General features: G+C 55.9%; 3 protein-coding genes across 5 annotated transcripts in view; 1 reads left to right on the top strand and 2 right to left on the bottom strand.

The window, feature by feature from the left end:
• LOC117029860 (AP-5 complex subunit beta-1) overlaps positions 1–2,759 on the bottom strand; it is a 23,148-nt gene extending 20,389 nt beyond the window's left edge. Inside the window, exon 1 of one of the 2 annotated variants that reach the window (XM_033119114.1) lies at positions 2,462–2,759. In XM_033119114.1, the coding sequence (XP_032975005.1) occupies positions 2,462–2,728 (267 nt within the window). In that variant the 5' untranslated portion in view covers positions 2,729–2,759. Of the gene's footprint in view, positions 1–2,457 lie in introns of both variants that reach the window. The other variant, XM_033119116.1, reaches the window with a different exon arrangement.
• Positions 2,367–13,881, top strand: OVOL1 (ovo like transcriptional repressor 1). Of its 2 annotated transcripts, none has more exons than XM_033119125.1 (4): positions 2,367–2,815; positions 9,517–9,734; positions 11,438–11,627; positions 11,866–13,881. In XM_033119125.1, exons 1-4 carry the CDS (start codon positions 2,716–2,718, stop codon positions 12,159–12,161), a joined length of 804 nt encoding a protein of 267 aa, XP_032975016.1. In that variant the 5' UTR covers positions 2,367–2,715; the 3' UTR covers positions 12,162–13,881. The 2 variants fall into 2 exon arrangements, with proteins under 2 accessions (XP_032975016.1, XP_032975017.1); XM_033119126.1 differs by lacking the exon at positions 2,367–2,815 and adding an exon at positions 4,371–4,623.
• Positions 13,229–18,945, bottom strand: part of LOC117029865 (uncharacterized) — a 27,895-nt gene continuing 22,178 nt past the window's right edge. Inside the window, 1 exon segment of the mRNA XM_033119127.1 lies at positions 13,229–13,297. The gene's annotated coding sequence lies outside the window, so the exon portion shown is untranslated.

Here is an 18,945-nt window from a genome sequence, read left to right as displayed (position 1 = left end):
TGAGTTTCTGGCTTCTTTTGGAAAATGGACAGATGTGGCCACATTGGGTGTCTGTGCTGGAATGACACGATTGTCACTGCCCATCTAGATGGGCACTTTGCCAAAGTCCCCACCACTCTCTAGTCTCTCCCTGTCAGCCAGCGCCAGTCACGTTTTATCACTGAACGTGCACTATTGTTCTCCTTATAATAAAGAACTTTGCTCTGTATCCAGGCCTCTACCAAAAGTGGGAACACGAAAAGCTGAATTGGTCACATGAGTCAAGAAAAATAGGATATTCATTCGTTCAACAAATATTATTGCCTAGTATGTGCCAGGCACAGTAGTAGACAGGGAGACGGGCAGTGGGCAGCATCCACGAGCATCCCTCCCTCCTGGGGCCTCATTCCAAACACTGTAACTTTCTTTCCACAAGTGGAGACATTTGAGTTTCTCCCCCAATGAGAAAGACTGTCTCTTGTGTCCAGGGTCCTCCCTGAAGACTGTTTCATGGCGCTCACTAAGCACCTACTGTGTACCAGCCCTTGCCAGGGTCTGGCACAACCAAAGTACTCAATGAATATTTGTTGAATGAATAAACTACATTCACCTCTCTCCTAGACAGACTGCGTTCGTCATTGTTGTTTCTCCAGAATTTATTAAAAAGGTAAGTGCATAGGTGCTCACTTAATGTCAGTTGAATGAAAGAGTCCAGGTTAAGAGCGGAAGGCTGACAGGGAAGTGTGGGCTGTGTAAAGGCAGAGCCCTGGGAAAGGAAGAGGAAGGGGGCAAACAAGGCCCAGCCAGAGCCCACAGCCCTCTCACAGAGACCCCAGGAGGTAAGTGATAAGATTCTCAGGTGACAGACAAGGAAACAGGCTGAAAAGGAAAGCCCATTGGTCAAACTTACAGGCTCCAGGAAGGAGCGGAGGAGGAGGCTCATTTGCCCCCCAGGTCCACACTGTCCCCACCCAGCCATGGGGTGCTCCACAGACGTCCTGTGAGGGAATGTAAAGGGCCTCTGGAAGCCTCTCCCCTTGAAAAACTATCCTTTTCGACTAATGCCTAGAAGTCCACTATCAACAGGCTGCCCCTCTTTTGACTCCTGACTTTTGAACTGTGTGAATTCATTTATCAAACTCATTTCCTCCTAATCTGTTCCAACAAACATTTAATATGTGAGGAAGGTGTGTGTGTGGTAGAGACTCCAAGATGTTTATTCTATATGGTGCGGAGAGAGAGCTAAAAAGAGGAAGGGGTCTCATCCCTGCTCTGACTAGGTCGGCTGGTAAAATGTGGCCAAATTGTCACAGTGACATGCCTCAAGGAGGCCACTAAGCACTTCTAGGCTTCTGAGGAGGGTCAGTCTCCTTCCAGCCGGGCCTGGAGGCTGCGCAGAGATGATAAACGGTTGGGGATGGAGGTCCCAGGCCGAACTTAAGCCAAGAGTGAGAGATGGGGAGAAGCGGATCTGAGCTCTCCGCCTGTGCTGGCTGCAGCCAGGCAAAGTAGGTTGGTCTTGACTTTGTCAGGTGCCCTCCGCCCTCGGCTCACCTCCCGGCTTGCTGCACCTGAAATTCCACCGTTGGGCACAAAGATGAGGGTTGTTGCGGGTGTGTAAGCCCCAGTGACTAAGGCCCTGGGGTCTTTCAGGATCTCGGTGGACTCAGAGCGATTTAAACAGCCCCTTCCTCCACGAAGCCTTCCATACTTCCCCGACGAGCTCAGCGCTCTCCGCTTTGTATTGCGGCCCTGTGCATCCCCACTTGTTCGTCCGCTCACCGGCCTGAGCGCTTCTGCGGCCCCGCGTGCCTTCCCGCACGGAGCCGGCACCCAGCAAATACCTCTGGGCTGAACCACGATTTGCTCAGCCAGGCCTTTGGGATCCGGCGCCGCCTGGGCTCAGGCCCTGTTCAACAAGTGTGGGCCCAGCTGCCCGTTCCCGCCCGACAGCTTCGCGCTTCCCCAGGCGCCCGGGGCGCGCCGGGCAGGGCCCAGTTGGGCGAGTTTCATCACCCTCAGAGCGTGCGAGCGCCGGTGCAAATAACGTTACCCCCTCCCTTCCTCTGCTGTCTCCGAAACTCCCAAACTCCCGTTGGCGAACGCTGCTCCCCGGCGGGGAGGTCCCAGCGGGCGGCAGCTGGGCCGGCTGGGCAGCCGGGTGCTGGGTGCCCCGCGCCCGTTCCCCCGCCCCCGCCTGGCCACCCAGCCCAGGCCGCGAGGCCACCTCATCGGCAGCGGAATGGAAACCGGTTCAACAGGTAACAAATAGGTGGGTTGTCACCGTTATTTCCCAACGCATGCGCTGTCGTTCCCCGGGCCACTCCAAGATAATTAGCTCAAATCACCCCCCTCCCCGCCCCAGCCACCAACACTCACCGCCCCGAGCCAATAAAGCGTGAACCCGTCCGTCCGGCTCGCACTTTAAGACTTCCCGAGCGGCCGTGGGGGCCGCCAGTCGAGACGGGAGACGCTTACCTACCGCTTCCCTCTCGCCCGGTGCACCTGGCTGCAGGGGACCTCGTTCGGAGGGAGGACGGCGACAGCTCAGCGGAGTTGGAAAGGGTGCGCGCGCCGTCCCGGGCACGGTCTCTCGGAGGAAAGCGGGGACGCTTTGGCGACTCCTTCTCTGACCTGCCTCCTCCCCCCGGCTGCCTCCAGCCCGGCCCGGGAAAGGTGGGACGGCGCCACCTTTGGTTAAGGAAGCAGACGGTACCGGGCGAGTAGGATTCGAAAATGCCCCGCGCATTTCTGGTGAAGAAGCCGTGCGTCTCCACGTGCAAGAGAAACTGGAGCGAGCTCCCCGACGAGGAGCGCGGCGAGATCTACGTGCCAGGTGAGGCGCCGGCTCCGGCCTGGAGCTTCCCGCCGCCCTCCGGCTTGGGGCCCCGTCGGGGCGGCGGACGTGCAGGACGCAGCGATGCGGAGCACCGCGGTCCGCGGAGTCCAGCCGCCCGATTTAATATTTAAGCGGACGCGGCCCCGTTAGCTCGCTGCGCGGTCGACCCAGGGCGCAGGGGGGAGGGGAGGCCGGGGGCGGCGGAAGGAGGCGCGGGTTGGGGGCGGAGGGGCGGGGGCCGCCAGGTCCCGGCGAGAGCGGTTCCCAGGCCCCGCGGGTCGGAGGAGCAAGGGTCCGCGCGGTGCCGCCCTCCCTCCACCGGCCCAAGCCTCGGCGCAGGGTAGGCAACGGGGTGTGTCACCGCTCAGGCGACCCTCCACTCTCACGTCGTAAATCTAGAAAGTCGGGACTTTTATGAGGCGGGAAGAGGGCACTGTAGCGATGCCACTTTGGGGGGCAGGGAGCGAGGTGGAGTTTCGTCTGAGATTTGTGCAAAATGTAAGAGAAGACTCAGAGTGTAAGCCGCCTTCATTGATCTTTCCCTCTCCCTCACAACACTGGTGGCCAGAAGGTCGTGGTTAGGGTCGCGCCGACGGGGTGCGCCAAGACCGTTGGGCACGCGCCCGGCTGCACCCCACTTGCCCTGAAGACAAAGGTGAGATCAGGTCTCAACTCTGTTAGAAACGCTCCTCTTTCAACCTTGCAGAGGACACAAATGAGCTGAAAGTTTTAAGGAGGCCACTGCACAGCCCGTGGACCAGGCCCCCGGAAGCTGGTGCTCCCTGTTTGTTTTTGGAAAACCCCTCGATGGTGGCGTCCGAGTCCACTTTGAATGAGTAATCCGAGTTTCTTCCTGCAGTGACATCTTCCTGTTAGCCCTGAGAACGCTTCTGCTCCTTCTGTCCTCCCCCACCCCCATCAAAATCTTCTGGAGAAAGCCAGTTTCCTTCGGAACGCCCCCTCCCCAGGCCTTGGGGGTAGGGCGGGGGATGCGCCGAACACCCTGCCCGGCGCCTCCAAGGGGGGCGTGATTGTAATTAACCAACCGACTTTGACCCTTGATCCGCAGGCTCCCTGGCACCGCCCCAGGCCTTGTAAGAAAGTGGTGAAATGAGGGCGGTGAGGGGCCCTGGTGAGGGCTCTTGCCTCAATTTCTCTCCTGACTACATTTGGAGACAGTGGGTATAGCGGTGAGAGCTCTGTGGCCTGACCCTCCAGGACCCAGTGGTCTGTGGCGCTGGTGGGATGTTTCACAGCGCAGAGGCCCCTTTCCTGCCGCCTCCTTAAAACAAGGGACTGTGCCCCAAGCCTCTGATGGCTCCAGTGGGGAGACTGGGACAAAACGGGAAGTGAGTTGCCTTCTCACCTGAGGTGGATTAGGGTGTGGGTCCGGGTTTCCCTTGAGAGTTTCTTGCCTCCCCAAGTTCCCTGGTGAGGGACCCAACAGCTTCCTCGCTCCTGCCTCCTCCCTCACCTGTGTTTGACTTGCTGCTCAGCTGCTTCTTGGGATCTGATAAACTAAACTTGGACTGTGGTAAAGGTGAGCTGAGCCTTGTGCGAGACTCAGAGTGCTGTTCGTTTTATTTCACGTCCCAATCAGTAACAGATCATGTGTTGACTTTTACAAAGGACAAAGAAATTCCGTTTGTTGAAATCATTGACTTCTTTGTGTCCCAGTGATTTTCCCCACCACAGTTCTGGTGGCCTTAGGGGGAATGGTGGGGGAGACCTACACTCCAGGGCCTGTCCCACCAGGTGCAGTGGAGGGCTTCTGGGTGTCTGTGTCACCTGCTGCTGCTGTCCAGGTGAGGGAGACTTGCAGGCTGCTCGCTCTGCACGATGGTCCCCAGACGCTGGGTAGGGGTCTAACCTGGAAGGCGAAGATGAGAATTTGCCCTCCTTCCTCGGGTGAGGAAGAGTCCTGTAAAGGGTAGAAGTTAAAGATCTTAATTTTGCCTCAAAAGCCAGGTGGCCCACTGGGGAGTGTTCCCACAGTTTTTGGAAATGAGAAATGGAATGTTCTTGGGCCACGCTCAGGTGCCTCAGATGGCTGGGGGGTGGGGGGGTTGGGCGGTGGCCTGTCCCCTGGCTGGGCCATCCATCACCAGTCGACTGTGACCCCAGGAGCTGGCTGGGCACGTTTCCTTCACCCCACCTCACAGACTGGGCACGTTGGAACCAGCTAAGCATTGAGCCCATCCGTTCCCACTGAGAGAGGGAAGGCCAGGGAACAGGGAAGTGTTTGCAGTCTGACCTTCCGCCAGGGCGCTCTGAGACCTTAAAGCAGGGCTGTCCAAACTTTTTTCAACGTTTTTTACCAAGGGCCATATGTGGTAAAAATATACAAACAGCCGGGCCACTCACTCACTCGAGGTGAAGTACGTATTGCCTCACCTGGTTTATTTAAGTAAACTAAATATATTTTTGGAACTTGCTGCGGGCCAATTAACAATGGATCGCGGGCCGCAGTTGGCCCGCGGGGCCGCAGTTTGGACACCCCTGCCTTAAAGCATCAGAGAGCTCCTGGAAGGGTTTTGACTGACTGAAGGCCTTTGGCCCCAGCCTGACAGCTCAGACTCCAGGGCCCCAGTCTGACCAGTCCCTGAGGCACAATTCGAGAGGTTCCCATCCAGGTGCAGAACCTTTCCCCTGGGCCTCACTCTCCCAAAGGCAGGGAAAAGCCCAGAAGTGGCTGGAGGGCCACAGGGGGTAGGAGATGGCTCCACTTATGCTGGGAGCGTTGACAGGGTTTGTGGTTAAGGTTAAGATGCTACCTATTTGGGCCCTTCACTCCTCTCTGTTCCCCTGGCCTCCCCTGGCGGTTCTCCTTTGTTATGTCAATATTGACTGTGGAGTTAGGGATTACTCCTGGTTTCTTGAGGATGGAACCTGCCACTGTACCCAGGGCTAAGTTCCATTTCTTGGGCTAAATTCCACTTCATAAACTGAAGGGGCGCTCCTTGTGGCCCTCCGAGCCCCTGCTGGGTGCAGTCGCTCTAGGCCAGAAAAGGCTCTTGAGGGTAAATGGAGCCTAAAAGCTAGAATGATGTTCTCCCAGCCATAAGCATCCCAGGGCCTTTTCCAGGCCCCCAACCGCCCCCTCTCTGGCTTCGGCTTCGGTGCCTCTGCTCTCTGTTCAGCCAGTTCATCAGCACGTGCCTACCCCAGGGAGGCAGCCAGGCCGCGGTGTAGGAGACTGGCATTTCCTCAGCCTGGCCCTGACTAGGCCGTATGGGGACCCGGGCAGTGCTCTTTCCAGGCAAAGTTCGAAAGACTAAGAAAGTCAGCTTTGGGCCCCAGAATAAATGTGTGGGGGAGGGGAGAGGTTTGGCCTCTGATGATGATAATTCTTATTCCTGGGAAGTGTTGGCAGTGAAGGACATGTCTGCCTGCAGGGAGCAAGGCTGGGACAGTGAACGGGGACAGCGGAGCAACTTGGGTTCAGGCAGTGGCTAGACGGGACTCCTACCTGTCCCGTGCGTGCCGTCACCGAAGCCGCCAAGCTGTGTATCCTCAGCTTGGGTGACCTGAGGCAGAACCCTGCCAGACCATTTGTCCCAGAAAGAGAGCAGGTGAGGGCAAGTCCTCTGGGTCCAGAGGGGACAGGAGCGAAGCATGGCCTTTGTTAATGTCAGGGTTCCTTTCTAACGCGGTTCACTTTCAACAAGTCTTCTGTGGAGACCCTCCCAGTGCCCAGCTCTGTCCTGGAAGGAAGCAAACGGAAGCATAGTGCACGACTGGTCAGGGCTGCCCACCCTGGTGTGAGGGCTGAGGTGCACAGTTTCAACTTCATTATGGACACAGTATGAAAAGCGGTTGGAGAACGGGGAAAAGATACTGCCGAAGAGAAAAAACTTGGCGTTCACAGAATGGAAACACCAGGCGGAGAGACTGACCCATTGTTTTTTCCAGGGCTGCCTCCTGCCAATTGGCTGGCACCGGCTTCCTTTCGGGCATTGCTAGCTGACCTGCTGGGGTTGGAGGACCCCTGCCCTTGCTGATAAGGGTGTGAGGCCACCTTACACCAACCTGGGCTGTGCTAACACACTGGGCTCCCCGCACCTCATTCAGAGCCGAATGAGCCCTCACCCCACCCCTAGGGCAGCCCCAACCCCAGCCCTAGGAGGTCAGAGGCCAGGCACCCTCCCCTGTGCTTCACCTGCTCTCCCCAGAGAGCTGAGGACCAGGCCTCATGCCCAGCCCTGGCCTACCTGAGGCCTCAGACGGGGCAGGCCCTGGCACTTCGGCCAGTATTTATTTGGGCCAGCAGCTTTCAAGCCAAGAGAGGGGACTTGTTGAAGGAGGGAAGGCACTCGGGTGGGAATCCGCTGGCCTGTGTCCTCAATGTCAGGCAGGTGGAGGCAAGTTAGACCAACAGAAGGGGAACCTGTGAACCCCCCGAGGGAGTTGGGAGAGGGCCAGGCTGGTTTGGCCTTGCCACACTCCATAGCTGTGGGTGGGCAACGAGTAGCCACAGCGGCCACCGCCTTGCCGGAAACATCTAATTAGGGGATGGAGAGCCGCACGGGCAGGGCCCAACCAGTTCTGCTTCCTGCCTCCTGCTCCTGCCATTCATGTCAGGAGCAGCACGCGGATGAGCACTCCCTATGCGTGCGGCAGCATCAGGGACACACTCATGGGGGTGGCGGGAGGACAGGTTTGGCAAGGTGGCTGGGATGAGGCAAACATCCCCACCCCGGCAGCATGTGGCTGCCCCGCGCTCAGGGTAAAGGTGGCATAGAGGCCAGACCAGGCAGGCTCACTCTCTGTCCCCAGTTCCTCAGGACCATCCTGTCAAGGTTTCTGTGGGATGGGAGAGGCGGGCACAGGAAATAGGGCTCCTCCCAAACTGGCTTGGATCCTTGGAGTCCTAACTATGAAACCCCCATGTATGGGAGCAAGGGATCCAAGAATGACAAGCAGTTAACCCTCACCTGCTGTCACTCCTCCCTCTGCGGCTCCATATGCAGGCGGTGTGGCCAGGCCCCAACTTTCGGGAGCCTCATTCACGCTATCCGATACTGAAAGACAGAAGAGGGTAGAGGTTCCTGTTTGTCTCCACCTGGATTGAGAAATGGAAATTGTCATTCAGCTTTGAATTCTCGGCCAAGATTTCCAACAGCTGCTAAACTGGCATCAGAAGCTGCCGACACTCTGACCCATCCCTGTCCTCTCCCAGCCCCCATTCCATGTGCACAGACGGCGGTCACTGCAGGAAGACCAGAGGGACCCCCCGAGAGTTTGGCCCTGCCATCCAGCCTTCCAGGGCTTGGAGAGGCGCCATGGCAGCTCAGAGGCCAGGCCAGAGCCAGGCGCTGGTGAATCAACTCCCAGAATGAGGTGGCTCATTCAAGTATCCCGGACAGACGGACGCCAGTGCCAGCAGAACGGGTTTTGGGCGGCGGGCTGGCACATTCTTCCCCTGTCAGACCTTTGTTGTGTTTTGAGGGGGCGAGTGCTGGGGCCTCTCCCGAAACTTCGGTGCTTTCATACTCACCCTTCCTCCATTAGGGATGCACCCTGCTCTCCCCCACATCCCTTCGGTCCACCTCGGGCCTCGCCAGTATCCTGGGAGAGGAGATGAGGGCAGCAGCCCTCCTGACCTGGCGCCTGGACCACTGTCATACGGGCTATGGGTGGCAGGGTACAGAGGCTCTTGTCAAGGGTCTAACTCACCCTTCTAAATCCCTCTCCCTGAAACTCACTCATCCTTTCTTTCTGGGCCCTATAGATTTTTCCTCCTGAGTCTTAGAAACTTCCTAGCTTATGGGTTTTAAGTACAGAGGGTAGCCTTTTTGGAAGAAAAATCCTGACTGAACTGAAATATTAGGTTGCTTGCCCCAGCTGTCAGCTTTGAAACTTCTCTCTCTAGTCAGAACTCGAGCCAAGCCTCCCTGGCCCCGTTTAGTGTGAGGTGTCTGTCGTGGGGAGCGGTCATGTCAAAGGCTGCCAGGTATCGGTGCCGCAGAGGGCGGGAGCCCCGCCCTCACTGGGCCTCGGCGAGCGGTCCCTGCTGTGGGGGAGGGTTGCGTAACAGCCGGGCAGGCTGCCCAGGAGACTGTTACGTAGCATCCACCTGCTGCTCCCTGCTCCACCCCACCTGGCCTGTTTGCCTGCCAAGCTGGGCCAGCGGTAGTGGGGAGCCTGGAGCCCTAATGGGCTACAACAACAGGGGCTCGCCAGTCTGGGGAGGGGGAGCACCCCAGTCCCCCAAAGCCAGCAGCTAAATCTGCCTGGACGAGAAGCCCAGAGCGGCCCAGGCCACTAGGGACCCGTCTGGGGCAGGGATGAGTCCCTGGGCCCAAGGCCTCCAGTGGTGCCCTTTGTCCCCGCAGGAGCGTGGATGAGGCCTGGAATCCAGAGGGACTGGCCCAGGTGGGGCAGGCAGACAACTCTGGAGGGATAATTGGCAGGGCAGGTTCCATCCTCCCAGTTCCGCTAAGACACAAATTACTCAGCGGGCAGACCTGTGGGTCGTGGCGCTTGGCTGGCGTCACCTGTAATTACCTTAATGGGGCAGGAGGGAGGTGCAGCTTGTAGTGGGCTGGGGGGGGGAGCCCTGCTATGCCACATGCCTGCAAGGGGAGGGATGGAGGCTCCAGGTTCCAGCCAGCTCATTGCCAGGGAACGTTTCCGAAATCCCACTGTATCCTCTTTTCTCCACCAAGCCCCTCACCTGGCTGTTCTTCTCTCTGCAGTCAGCCTGGGCTTCTACCCACCACAGCGCTACCTGGAGCCAGAGCCGTCGGTGGCTGAACCCCCTTCTTGCCCCCTGGCTTTGGACATGAGCCTTCGGGACTCCAGCTATAGTGTGGCCTCCGGGCCCTGCGTGGTGGCCCAGCTGCCCTCTGAAGACATGGGCCACTTGACAGACCCTCAGAGCAGAGACCACAGCTTCCTGCGCCCCAAGATTAAGGTACTGACCCTCACGCTGTCTCTGAGGCCCAGGGGCATATGTATAGCCCTGTGTACCGCCAGGAGATACGACACAAATGAGACCTAGGCAGAGACTGGCCTTGGATCTGGGTCCAGATTTCTGCAGAGAAGTGAACCTTACTGGGGCACAGACAAGGGCTGGAAAAGAAGAGAAGTGGGTCCACAGGTAGAATGTCACACTGGGAAGAAGCAGTGAGGTTCAAAAGACATTTAACCCTTTGGAGCCCGTTCCAGGGGTTGTTCAGTTTTGTTTCTGGCCTGAAGGGGAGACACCCCTTTACACTGAAGTCCTAGGAAAGCCAGGGAGACATGAGGCCAGCTCAGCACCTTCTCCTCGGCCCCTGTCTGGACTGCATCGAGAGTGAGGGCTGGAGTCTGCTCGGTGGCTAACTGCCCCCCTGAGGCACGTGCCCGGGGGTTTGCACTTGGCCCATCAGCATTCGAGGCCTTGCACGGGGGGTGGGCAGGCCTGGCGAGTGCTCTGCTGTGCTCAGCAGCGGAAGCAGTTAGTTGTGCACCAGGCAACAGAAGTGCCCCTGCTTTCGAGGAGTGCACAAATAGCAGGGTTGTCCCTGGCTGGGCCTGCATTCTGGAAAGCTCCAGGACCTGGAGGCACCTGCCAGCAGTGATCTAGTGGAAGGGTTCTAATGGCACTAGCCTACGTGCCAAAAGTCTGGAGAAAACTGGCAGTGGAATGTTGTCCCTTCCTGTTACCTGCAGAGGCCAAGTGTGTGTTGTAATGAGGGGGAACCACCGAGACGTGTGCCAGGCAGTTGGCTGAAGAGCCAGCAGTGCCCCTGACCCTATTTGCACCCTTCCTCTCACCCCTTGGGCCTCAGTGGGGAGGGAGGGCGTGGGGAGAGAACAGAGAGCACAGGACAGCAAATGTGTGAAGTGAGTCCTGACCCAAAAGTCTTGACCAGCTGGCAATAAGGGACATTTACTGCAGTACAGAGGAGGTAGCACGGTGTGACGGTGCACCTGGTGCCCAGGGAGCTCAGGAAGAGTTGCCAGCGACAGAGCCACCCACAGAACACAAGCAACCTCAGAACAGAACAGAGGTGAGCTTCGAGAACACATCTCCTTCTTCTGAATAGATTGGAGAGTTTCCATAATCACAGAAGAAACATATGAATCAGCAAGAGAGTCATCAGGTGGCGCAGGGGCTCCAACCGTACCCATCAGGCCTGGCTCAAGTGAAACCAGGGGGCTGGGTTGACCCTGAGAGGACTCCAGGCTCCCAGTGGTGGCCTCAGCCTGGGAAGGCTGCCCCAGAGACCCTGTCATGAGCATTTTCCACTGTCCTAAGGTGTAGAATGAGAATGGAGGCAGAAACTACAGAGAAAGATTTGGTCTCAGTGAAGGGAGAACTTTCTAGCACGTAGAGTTGCTGACAATGAATTGGGCTGTTTCTACAGGGAGTTGGCTGCCCAGCTCCAGGAAAGAAGGGGCTGGGTGGTGGTGACTTTGAAAGGGAACTCGGGAACCCAGCAGGAGGCTGGCCATTGACCCAAAGGTTCCTTCCAGCCTGGCCACCGCTGATCTCTGTGAGCCAACGGCCCAGAGATGTGGCCCCTGGGGTGGGCACCACTTTCCTGGGGGCTGGCGTTTGTATCCTCCCAATCTGCCATCCTGTAGTCCCAACTCATGGATGTCTGTCACAAACACTGTCCTCACCCACAGGTGACCCTGGGGGACAGTCCCAGTGGAGACCTCTTTACCTGCCACATCTGCCAGAAGGCCTTCACCTACCAGCGCATGCTGAATCGTCACATGAAGTGTCACAACGACGTCAAGAGACACCTCTGCACCTACTGTGGGAAGGGTTTCAATGACACCTTCGACCTGAAGAGACATGTCCGCACCCACACTGGTGAGAGGAGCCCTGTGGTTGGGCGCCTGGCTGAGGCCACCGGGGAACCTGCACAAGGGCTGCTTTTTGGGTGACGGGTGGCCTGGGAGGGGCACCTTGGAGCTCAGGGCAGAAGGCCTCCTCAGTTCACCAGTGAGGTCACGTGGGGAGTTGCAGGTGGCCTGGCCTTGCTGTGTCCGGGAAGCCGCTGACAGGCTCCCTATCAGGCTCCTGACGCCCAGCCCTGTCCTCCCTGCAGGCGTGCGGCCCTACAAATGCAGCCTGTGTGACAAGGCCTTCACGCAGCGCTGCTCTCTCGAGTCTCATCTCAAGAAGATACACGGCGTGCAGCAGAAGTATGCGTACAAGGAGCGGCGGGCCAAGCTGTACGTGTGCGAGGAGTGTGGCTGCACGTCCGAGAGCCAGGAGGGCCACGTCTTGCACCTGAAGGAACATCACCCCGACAGCCCGCTGCTGCGCAAGACCTCCAAGAAGGTGGCCGTGGCCCTGCAGAACACCGTCACCTCCCTGCTGCAGGGCAACCACCACCTCTGAGTGGCAGCGCTCCAGCCGAGCGCGACCACCCTGCCACCTGGCCAGCCCACTCACCTGCAGCCTCTTGCTGGAACACTGGTGATCAGGACCGGCGCCCCCGGGCGCCCATGCTCACTCAGGCCCCAAACTGACCTCTGCTCACATTTGCACTTTTGTACGATGGGCGGAGGCCGTTCCGAGCCTGCGCAAACGTGCGGAAGTCCTGGGCAGGGGGCAGGCCAGGACTGCCTGCGATTTGAAGCAGCACACCCACAGAGACAGGACTTCCTTCCCAGGGGGGTTTCATGGGGTGAGCCTGTCACCTTCCGCCTTGAGCACAGGGGCAGGGCCTGACGATGGACAGAAGAGCCAGGAGCGCTGGCACAGAGCACCCTGCAACATGGTGGCAGAGGAGCTGGCAGCAGCCCACCTGGCAGTGCTTCCAACGCTCAGGGCTAAGGGGGCTCTGCCCTCCCACAGGGAGAGGCATACGGGTGCACAGCTGCAGACCTGTGTGGGCACCACACGGCAGGCCTTTCCACGTATCACCTCACTTTTAAGAAATCAACTACAAGGTGCCAAGGAGGTTTTATTTCCTTTTTTTAAAGATGACAAATGTATAGATATTAATATATTTTTGGTGCCGATGGCGACTATTTTTAAGAGAGGATGGAGCTGGCTTATCTCCCTCCCCATGTGGATCTATTTATCCTGGACATTTCACACTTCCTCTGGGCCTTGGCTCTGGGGTGGCTGCTCCGACACACCCCGTCCTTCGTACCTCCTGAGATATTTAACCTAAGCCTGCCTGGAGGATGCACTGCCCTTTCTGTTCTTCCCCTTCTGCTGGGATAGCTCATCACACCTTCTGCTCTTCTCTCCCACATCCTTTCGAGGCAAGCCTCTGGGTTACCGAGGGCATGTTTGTCTCCTGATACAGACCTTTTGTGTAACAACTCACCGTTCTGGAGGTCGAGGGCTTGTTCAACTACAGCTTTAGGGGTGGTGAATCTTTGAGAGGCTCAGAGGCTATGGCCTGAAGTACTGAGAGGAACACCGGGTGAGGCTGCAAGATCTGTTCTTTTTCTGGTTGAGTCAAAAACCCGAAGTCAGCAGCAATCAATTGGGACAGAATAATAACCCCACACATCAGAAACCTGTAGAGAGAAGACAGTATTAGACAATCAATAAGTTATATTTGTAGCCTCTGTGGACTGTTTTCCAAATGGCAAAGCTGGGTCTCAGGCACCTAAGGCGCTCCTTAGAGTCACCATCTTTGGGCTGGTTGGTTCCATCCTAGGGACTCGGCCAGGCTCTCTTGGCTTGGCTGGGTTTCCTGCTAATAACAGGAAAGGGGTGTGGGTTAAAGGGGACAGACAGGCCCGGGTTGGAGCCAGGCTGCTGAAGAATGAGAAGGCAAACTCAAAAGAGGTCCACAGAACACAGCGGCGGGCCGCCCGGGAAGAGCGGCGTGGGCACAGCCACCGGCGAAAGGGCATGAGCCTCTCAGATTTCTCTCCGAATGCAGATAATAGTTTTGGAAGACTTGTTTTACTTTACCTTAGAGTGTGTGGGAGCTGCTGTATTCTGGAAGTTATCTAGCATAAAATAACAGTATCTGGAAGCTCTGTTTACATTCCTGTATCCCTGTGTTTGTTGTTAATCTGAGGAAGTCACAAGGCTCTGTGTTATCTATTTTATTTTATAACTTTCCCCCCAACTATTAAAATCAAAGAAACTACGCTGTCCTGTGTTTCTGCTTTTTTGTCTCATAGGCCTCTTTTTCCATTTGCACGAAAACGAATCAAAACAACTGATGCTTTCTGTTCAAAACTTTACCGTGTCTGGTTACCACTGAGCCTCAAGTGAAGACAAGAACCCGACCCAGACAGATTAAGTGGCCTGCCCAGGGTCTTGGGTCTTGGTAGTCAATGCCTGCTGACCCTGGACCACGTGCTCTACTCTCAGCAGTGGCAGTGGGGCCTCCCCCGGGCTCTCTCCACAAGCTGGTGCAGATACTCAGGGTCCAGTCTTGGCTTCTTTTTCCAGCACCCTGCCAGGACCACAGGAGGAAGAGCCACTTTCCCAAATAATAGGGCACAGAGTTCATGTCACTCCCCAGGCAGATGTTTAGCTATAAGGGATGGCCACCCTGTCCTATGCCAGGCACGTTCATGCTTTATGCACATGAGCTCACTTGATCTTCCAGCTACCCTCTGAGGTACGAGTTATCACCACTCGGCAAAGAGATGTTAGGTAGCTGGCCCAAAGTCTCCTGGCTAACGAGTAGTGGAGCTGGGACCCAAACCAGACGGGCGCAGGGTCTGCGTGGAAGCATTTCGCACACTGTATTATAGAGACCAGGAGACAGCATGACCTCAAGGCAATTCAGAGTAGAAGGAAATTTAGTGATGGCTTGTCCTTACTCCGTCACCTACCCAGGATCGGTCAGGGGACCTGATCGCTCCCGGGACCTGATACCGGAGTGCCAGTTCAGTGTTCTTCCGTCGTGCCCCTGCCAGATGGATGAGGAGGAGGAGGGGAGCTGCCAGGCTTGGGCCCTTGGCATGATGCTCCGGGAGGTGTGAGAGGGATTGGTGCTGTGAGGAAAAAGGAAAACGTTGATCTGACCTCTAAGGCTCCCAGTGAGAAGCCCAGGGGGTTGGAAAGGGCCAATAAGCCTCCCATGTCTCTTTAAATAACTAGGCACAGAGGATTTCTCTCTCTTTTTAATTTTTTTTAAATTATTTTAATTTTATTGGGGAATATTGGGGAACAGTGTGTTTCTCCAGGACCCATCAGCTCCAAGTCATTGTCCTTCAATCTCGTTGTGGAGGGCGCAGCTCAGCTCCAAGTCCAGTCACTGTTTTCAATCTTTAGTTGCAGGGGGCGCAGCCCACCATCCCATACAAGAATTGAACTGGCAACCTTGTTGTTGAGAGCTCGCGCTCTAACTAACTGAACCGTCCGGCCGCCCCTCTGGAATCCTAGCGGCAGCTCGTTGTCTTCAATCTAGTTGTGGAGGGCACAGCTTCCTGGCCCATATTAGAATCGAACCGGCAACCCTGTTGTTCAGAGCTCACGCTCTAACCAACTGAGCCATCTGGCCGTCCCCAGAGGATTTCTCTTTATCTCTAGAAGCTCCAATGTGAAAGACCAACCAAACCCCATATTTACGTGTCCAGAGATGAGCAGAGCCCATTGTTGGGAACCCAGATGATTAATTGCTATGTAAACTTTAGGAGGAGCCAGACAAGTTTCCAGGAAGCCAGAGATGGGGGTGGAGGGTCTTGGGGTCCCCCTGAGCCTCTGCTCTCTCTCCCACTCTTCAGATGAGCTCAAAGGTGGGACCCCACTCGACAAGCCCTTCCCTAGCAGGCTTAGGCCAGACAGTCACATTTTGAGGGCCCATAACGATCTCCAGACTTTGTAGGATAGATGACATGAGGAAAACAAGAAAAGTTTGGGGGGTTCCTCCATTGACTGGGAAATAAGCCTTGCCAGGACAGAGAAGAGATTAATGCATGTCAATATAACTAAGGACAAATGGTATGGCCAGGCTACAGATGCTATGGAATCCAAAAAGGAATCTTTTGTATCTGAAAGAATAAAGACTTCTTGGAGGAGGTGGGATCCAGCTGGGCTGGGAAAATGGGAGGATCGAAACAGAACAAAAGAGAGGGGGAGGTGTTTCGGGAGGAAAAGAGTGGGATCAGACCCAGAAGAGAGGAGGTGGGCAACAGTGTGGGCAGAGGGTCTCACTACCGGTATGCCGTGGAGATACTGCGGGTTCGGCTCCAGAGCGCTTCAATAAAATATTGCAGTAAAGTGAGTCATAGTCATTTTGCTGGTGGAAACACACTGTTCCCCAATATTCCCCAATAAAATTAAAATAACTTTTAAAAAATTAAAAAAAAAACACATCTGTGAAGCGCAATAAAGCGAAGCGCAATAAAACAAGGGATGTCTGTATTTCCATCAGCAATCTGGATATTTGGGTCATTCAGCCAGCCACGCCACAGGCATTTTTTGAGCCCTGCCCAGGTGCCAATAAGAAAAACGGGTAACAAAATAAGATTCTGAGAGACAGGAGAGCTGGCTAGGACCCAGCAAGAGGACCTTAACGGGGATGACGGCAGAGTCCTATTTTTATACCCCAAGCAAAGCAACCAAGTGCAGGGTGGGGAAACTTTACAACAGGAAGTGCTGTGAAGGTTTGTACTTTATATTTTTATGTACTTTCTAATTTTTTTTTTACAAGGAGCATATATTATCTTTGCAATCAGAAGAAAATAAAGTTATAAAACAATCTAGGGGTTTTAGTCGACTTGAAGTTTGACACTTCAACAGGGAGATGGGGCTGCCTATTGGAAAAGCTAGTGTGATCTTGGACAATGACAGACGCCTGGTGTCAACAACCACGATCACCTCCCTCTGCTCTGGGCTAGTCACCAGTCAGTGGGTGGCAGGGGAAGATCAGAGCCGGGGTTCGAGGCCCAGCCCTGCCTCTTGCTGTCCGTGTGGGCTTGGGCAAGTGACCTAACCTCTCAGTTTCCTCATCGATAAAATGAGGGGGGGTCCTAAGTTCAAAAGTCCTTTTCTATTATGAAGACTTTATGTCTCTAGGCCCCCGTCTCCATAAAACCCTTGAAGAAACTCACTGACAAACTGGAGTGGACATGAGGAGGCGCTAACGGCTGAGAAGGGGCTCTGTGGGCGGGAAACAACAGGGCTGCTGGCTGGAAGCAGAGGCAAAGGCTTATTCTAGTGGTTCCAGAGGCAGAACCTGAGCCAAGAGGTGAGGATTAGAGGGGAGCAGGCCCTGGTGCAGGAAGCCCTGGCACAGCTTGACTATGGAATGGCTGCTCGGGAGGGAGGAGCCCCGGCACTGTCACTGGAGAGCCGCTGGCCGGGCCAGGAAGCCCTTTGTTAGGAATCTCTAAAGGGACTCCATCACGGGATTGAAGGCTGGACAAAATAATCTTCAGGGCTCTTTCCACCCACAAAATTCTAAAAGGTCCAGCCAAAGTGCTGTGGTCATGACTTTCAGGCCTAATCACTGTTCCTAAGACGGCAGAGCCAGGGTGAAAAGGCTGGTACGCAGAATGAAACGGACAAGAAAACACGGGACAGTGTGAGACCAGTTGGGAGGTTGTTCCTGTACTCTGGGCTTGGGGTGATAAAGACCTGCACTCGCTGTGGGCCGGGGCTCCCCTCTCACTGCCACTGCCTCTGGCCCATCCTCTGGGCCCACCCGGGACCAGTCCACTCTCAGGCGATGGCAGTCACCTGACCCAGGATGTCCCAGACCAATCTGCCCTCCTTCTTTCCTCATGCCAGCCCCCTCCCAAGTTCCTAGAGTCTGTTTTGAAACTCCATTGTCCCCAACCCCCCACTTCCCCCACCCCCATCCCCCAGGCCAACACCTCCCAACTCTTGTAGTTCCTATAACCAATCAGTCCATTCCTCTCAATTCCCCCCTTATCCCCACCGCCCCGAAATAGCCCTCCTTGCCTGGCAGCTCTTCTGGGCATCAGGCTCACTGACAAGATGACACCTAAGGACTCAGGTCCTATACCACTGTGGGGGCAGTGCTGGAAGGGAAGTTGAGGCAGGTGTGGAGATTCTGTTCCTGGGCAAAGATGGTACATTGAGAATCAGATGTGCCTGAGTGTAAAAGCTGGTATCAGGGACTGATTTCCTCTGTTCCCCACCTGTTCTCTCTACATAAAATGAGTGACTTCTACCCTGACCAATCTTTCAAAGTAGAATAAAGCACCAATCAGGCGTCTAAAAATGACTGAGATGTGCGAGGTGGGGAGCCAGTTGCACTGCATGACCTGCCTAAAATCTCAAACGAGAGTGCCCCGCCCGTCTTCAGTCTCCACCTCTAACTTCAGACTTGAGGGGCAGCCAACATGCCCCCCCGCAACCCAGAAGAAACCTGGGCAGAGATGCCCAAGGCAGAGAGCAAGTGAGTGGCACAGCTGGTCTGCTCTGTGTCCAGGCTGCGGGGCCACACTGCCATGAGCGCCACAGCAGCACCTCTCCTTCCCCAGGGCAGAGGGACCATTCAGGTGGGAGAGGCTCCTGGGGCAGGTACAGAGACACATGTCACTCACTGCTCAACCCAGAGTTCTCGGAGCAAGCATTTGGCTTGAGGCACACACGCAAACAGTCTCGTAATGGCAACTAATCACTGCTTCCATTTATTGAGCTCCTACTAGGCGCCAGGCAGCAGCGTGCTGCGTTTCTGACATCATTGCTAATCCCCACAACAACCCTGGGAGGTAGTTGTTATTGTTCCTATTTTTAGACAAGTTGAGGTTCAGGGCGATTCAGTATCTTGCTCAAGGTCACGCAGCTGGTAAGTGATGAAGGAAGCCTCTGGCCTGAGGGCTGCCGGACTCCCGAGTGGGGGCTGTTGTCTCTCAAATTTGCAATGATTATGGAACGGGAGACCCTTTCCTTTCAGTTCTTCGTTTATTAACACTGAGCACCTACCCTGCACCAAGCACTGCGCTGAAGCATTGGGGCTGCAGGTGAATAAGGCGTGGGCTCTGTGCTCCTAAGTTCACCTTCTGGTGGGGGAAACAGATGTGACCTGTCAGTGGGGGGAAGGGACAGAGAACTGAGGGGGTGAGAACTGAGGACAGCAGGAAGGGGGCCAGCCCCCCCAAGTACTCCCCCCTCCACACCCCCACCTCCCCTCCCCCACCGCTGGGGCTCCACCTTCGAGCACAGATCTCTGAAGCTCCCCTATGTCATCCATGTCAATAGAGTTGAGAAAAGGGAAAGGAGGGAG

The sequence above is a fragment of the Rhinolophus ferrumequinum genome, chromosome 11 (assembly GCF_004115265.2).
Source record: "Rhinolophus ferrumequinum isolate MPI-CBG mRhiFer1 chromosome 11, mRhiFer1_v1.p, whole genome shotgun sequence".
Lineage (NCBI taxonomy): Eukaryota > Metazoa > Chordata > Mammalia > Chiroptera > Rhinolophidae > Rhinolophus > Rhinolophus ferrumequinum.
The sequence above is the reverse complement of the archived record's forward strand: the minus strand, read 5'-3'. Positions and strand labels throughout refer to the sequence as shown.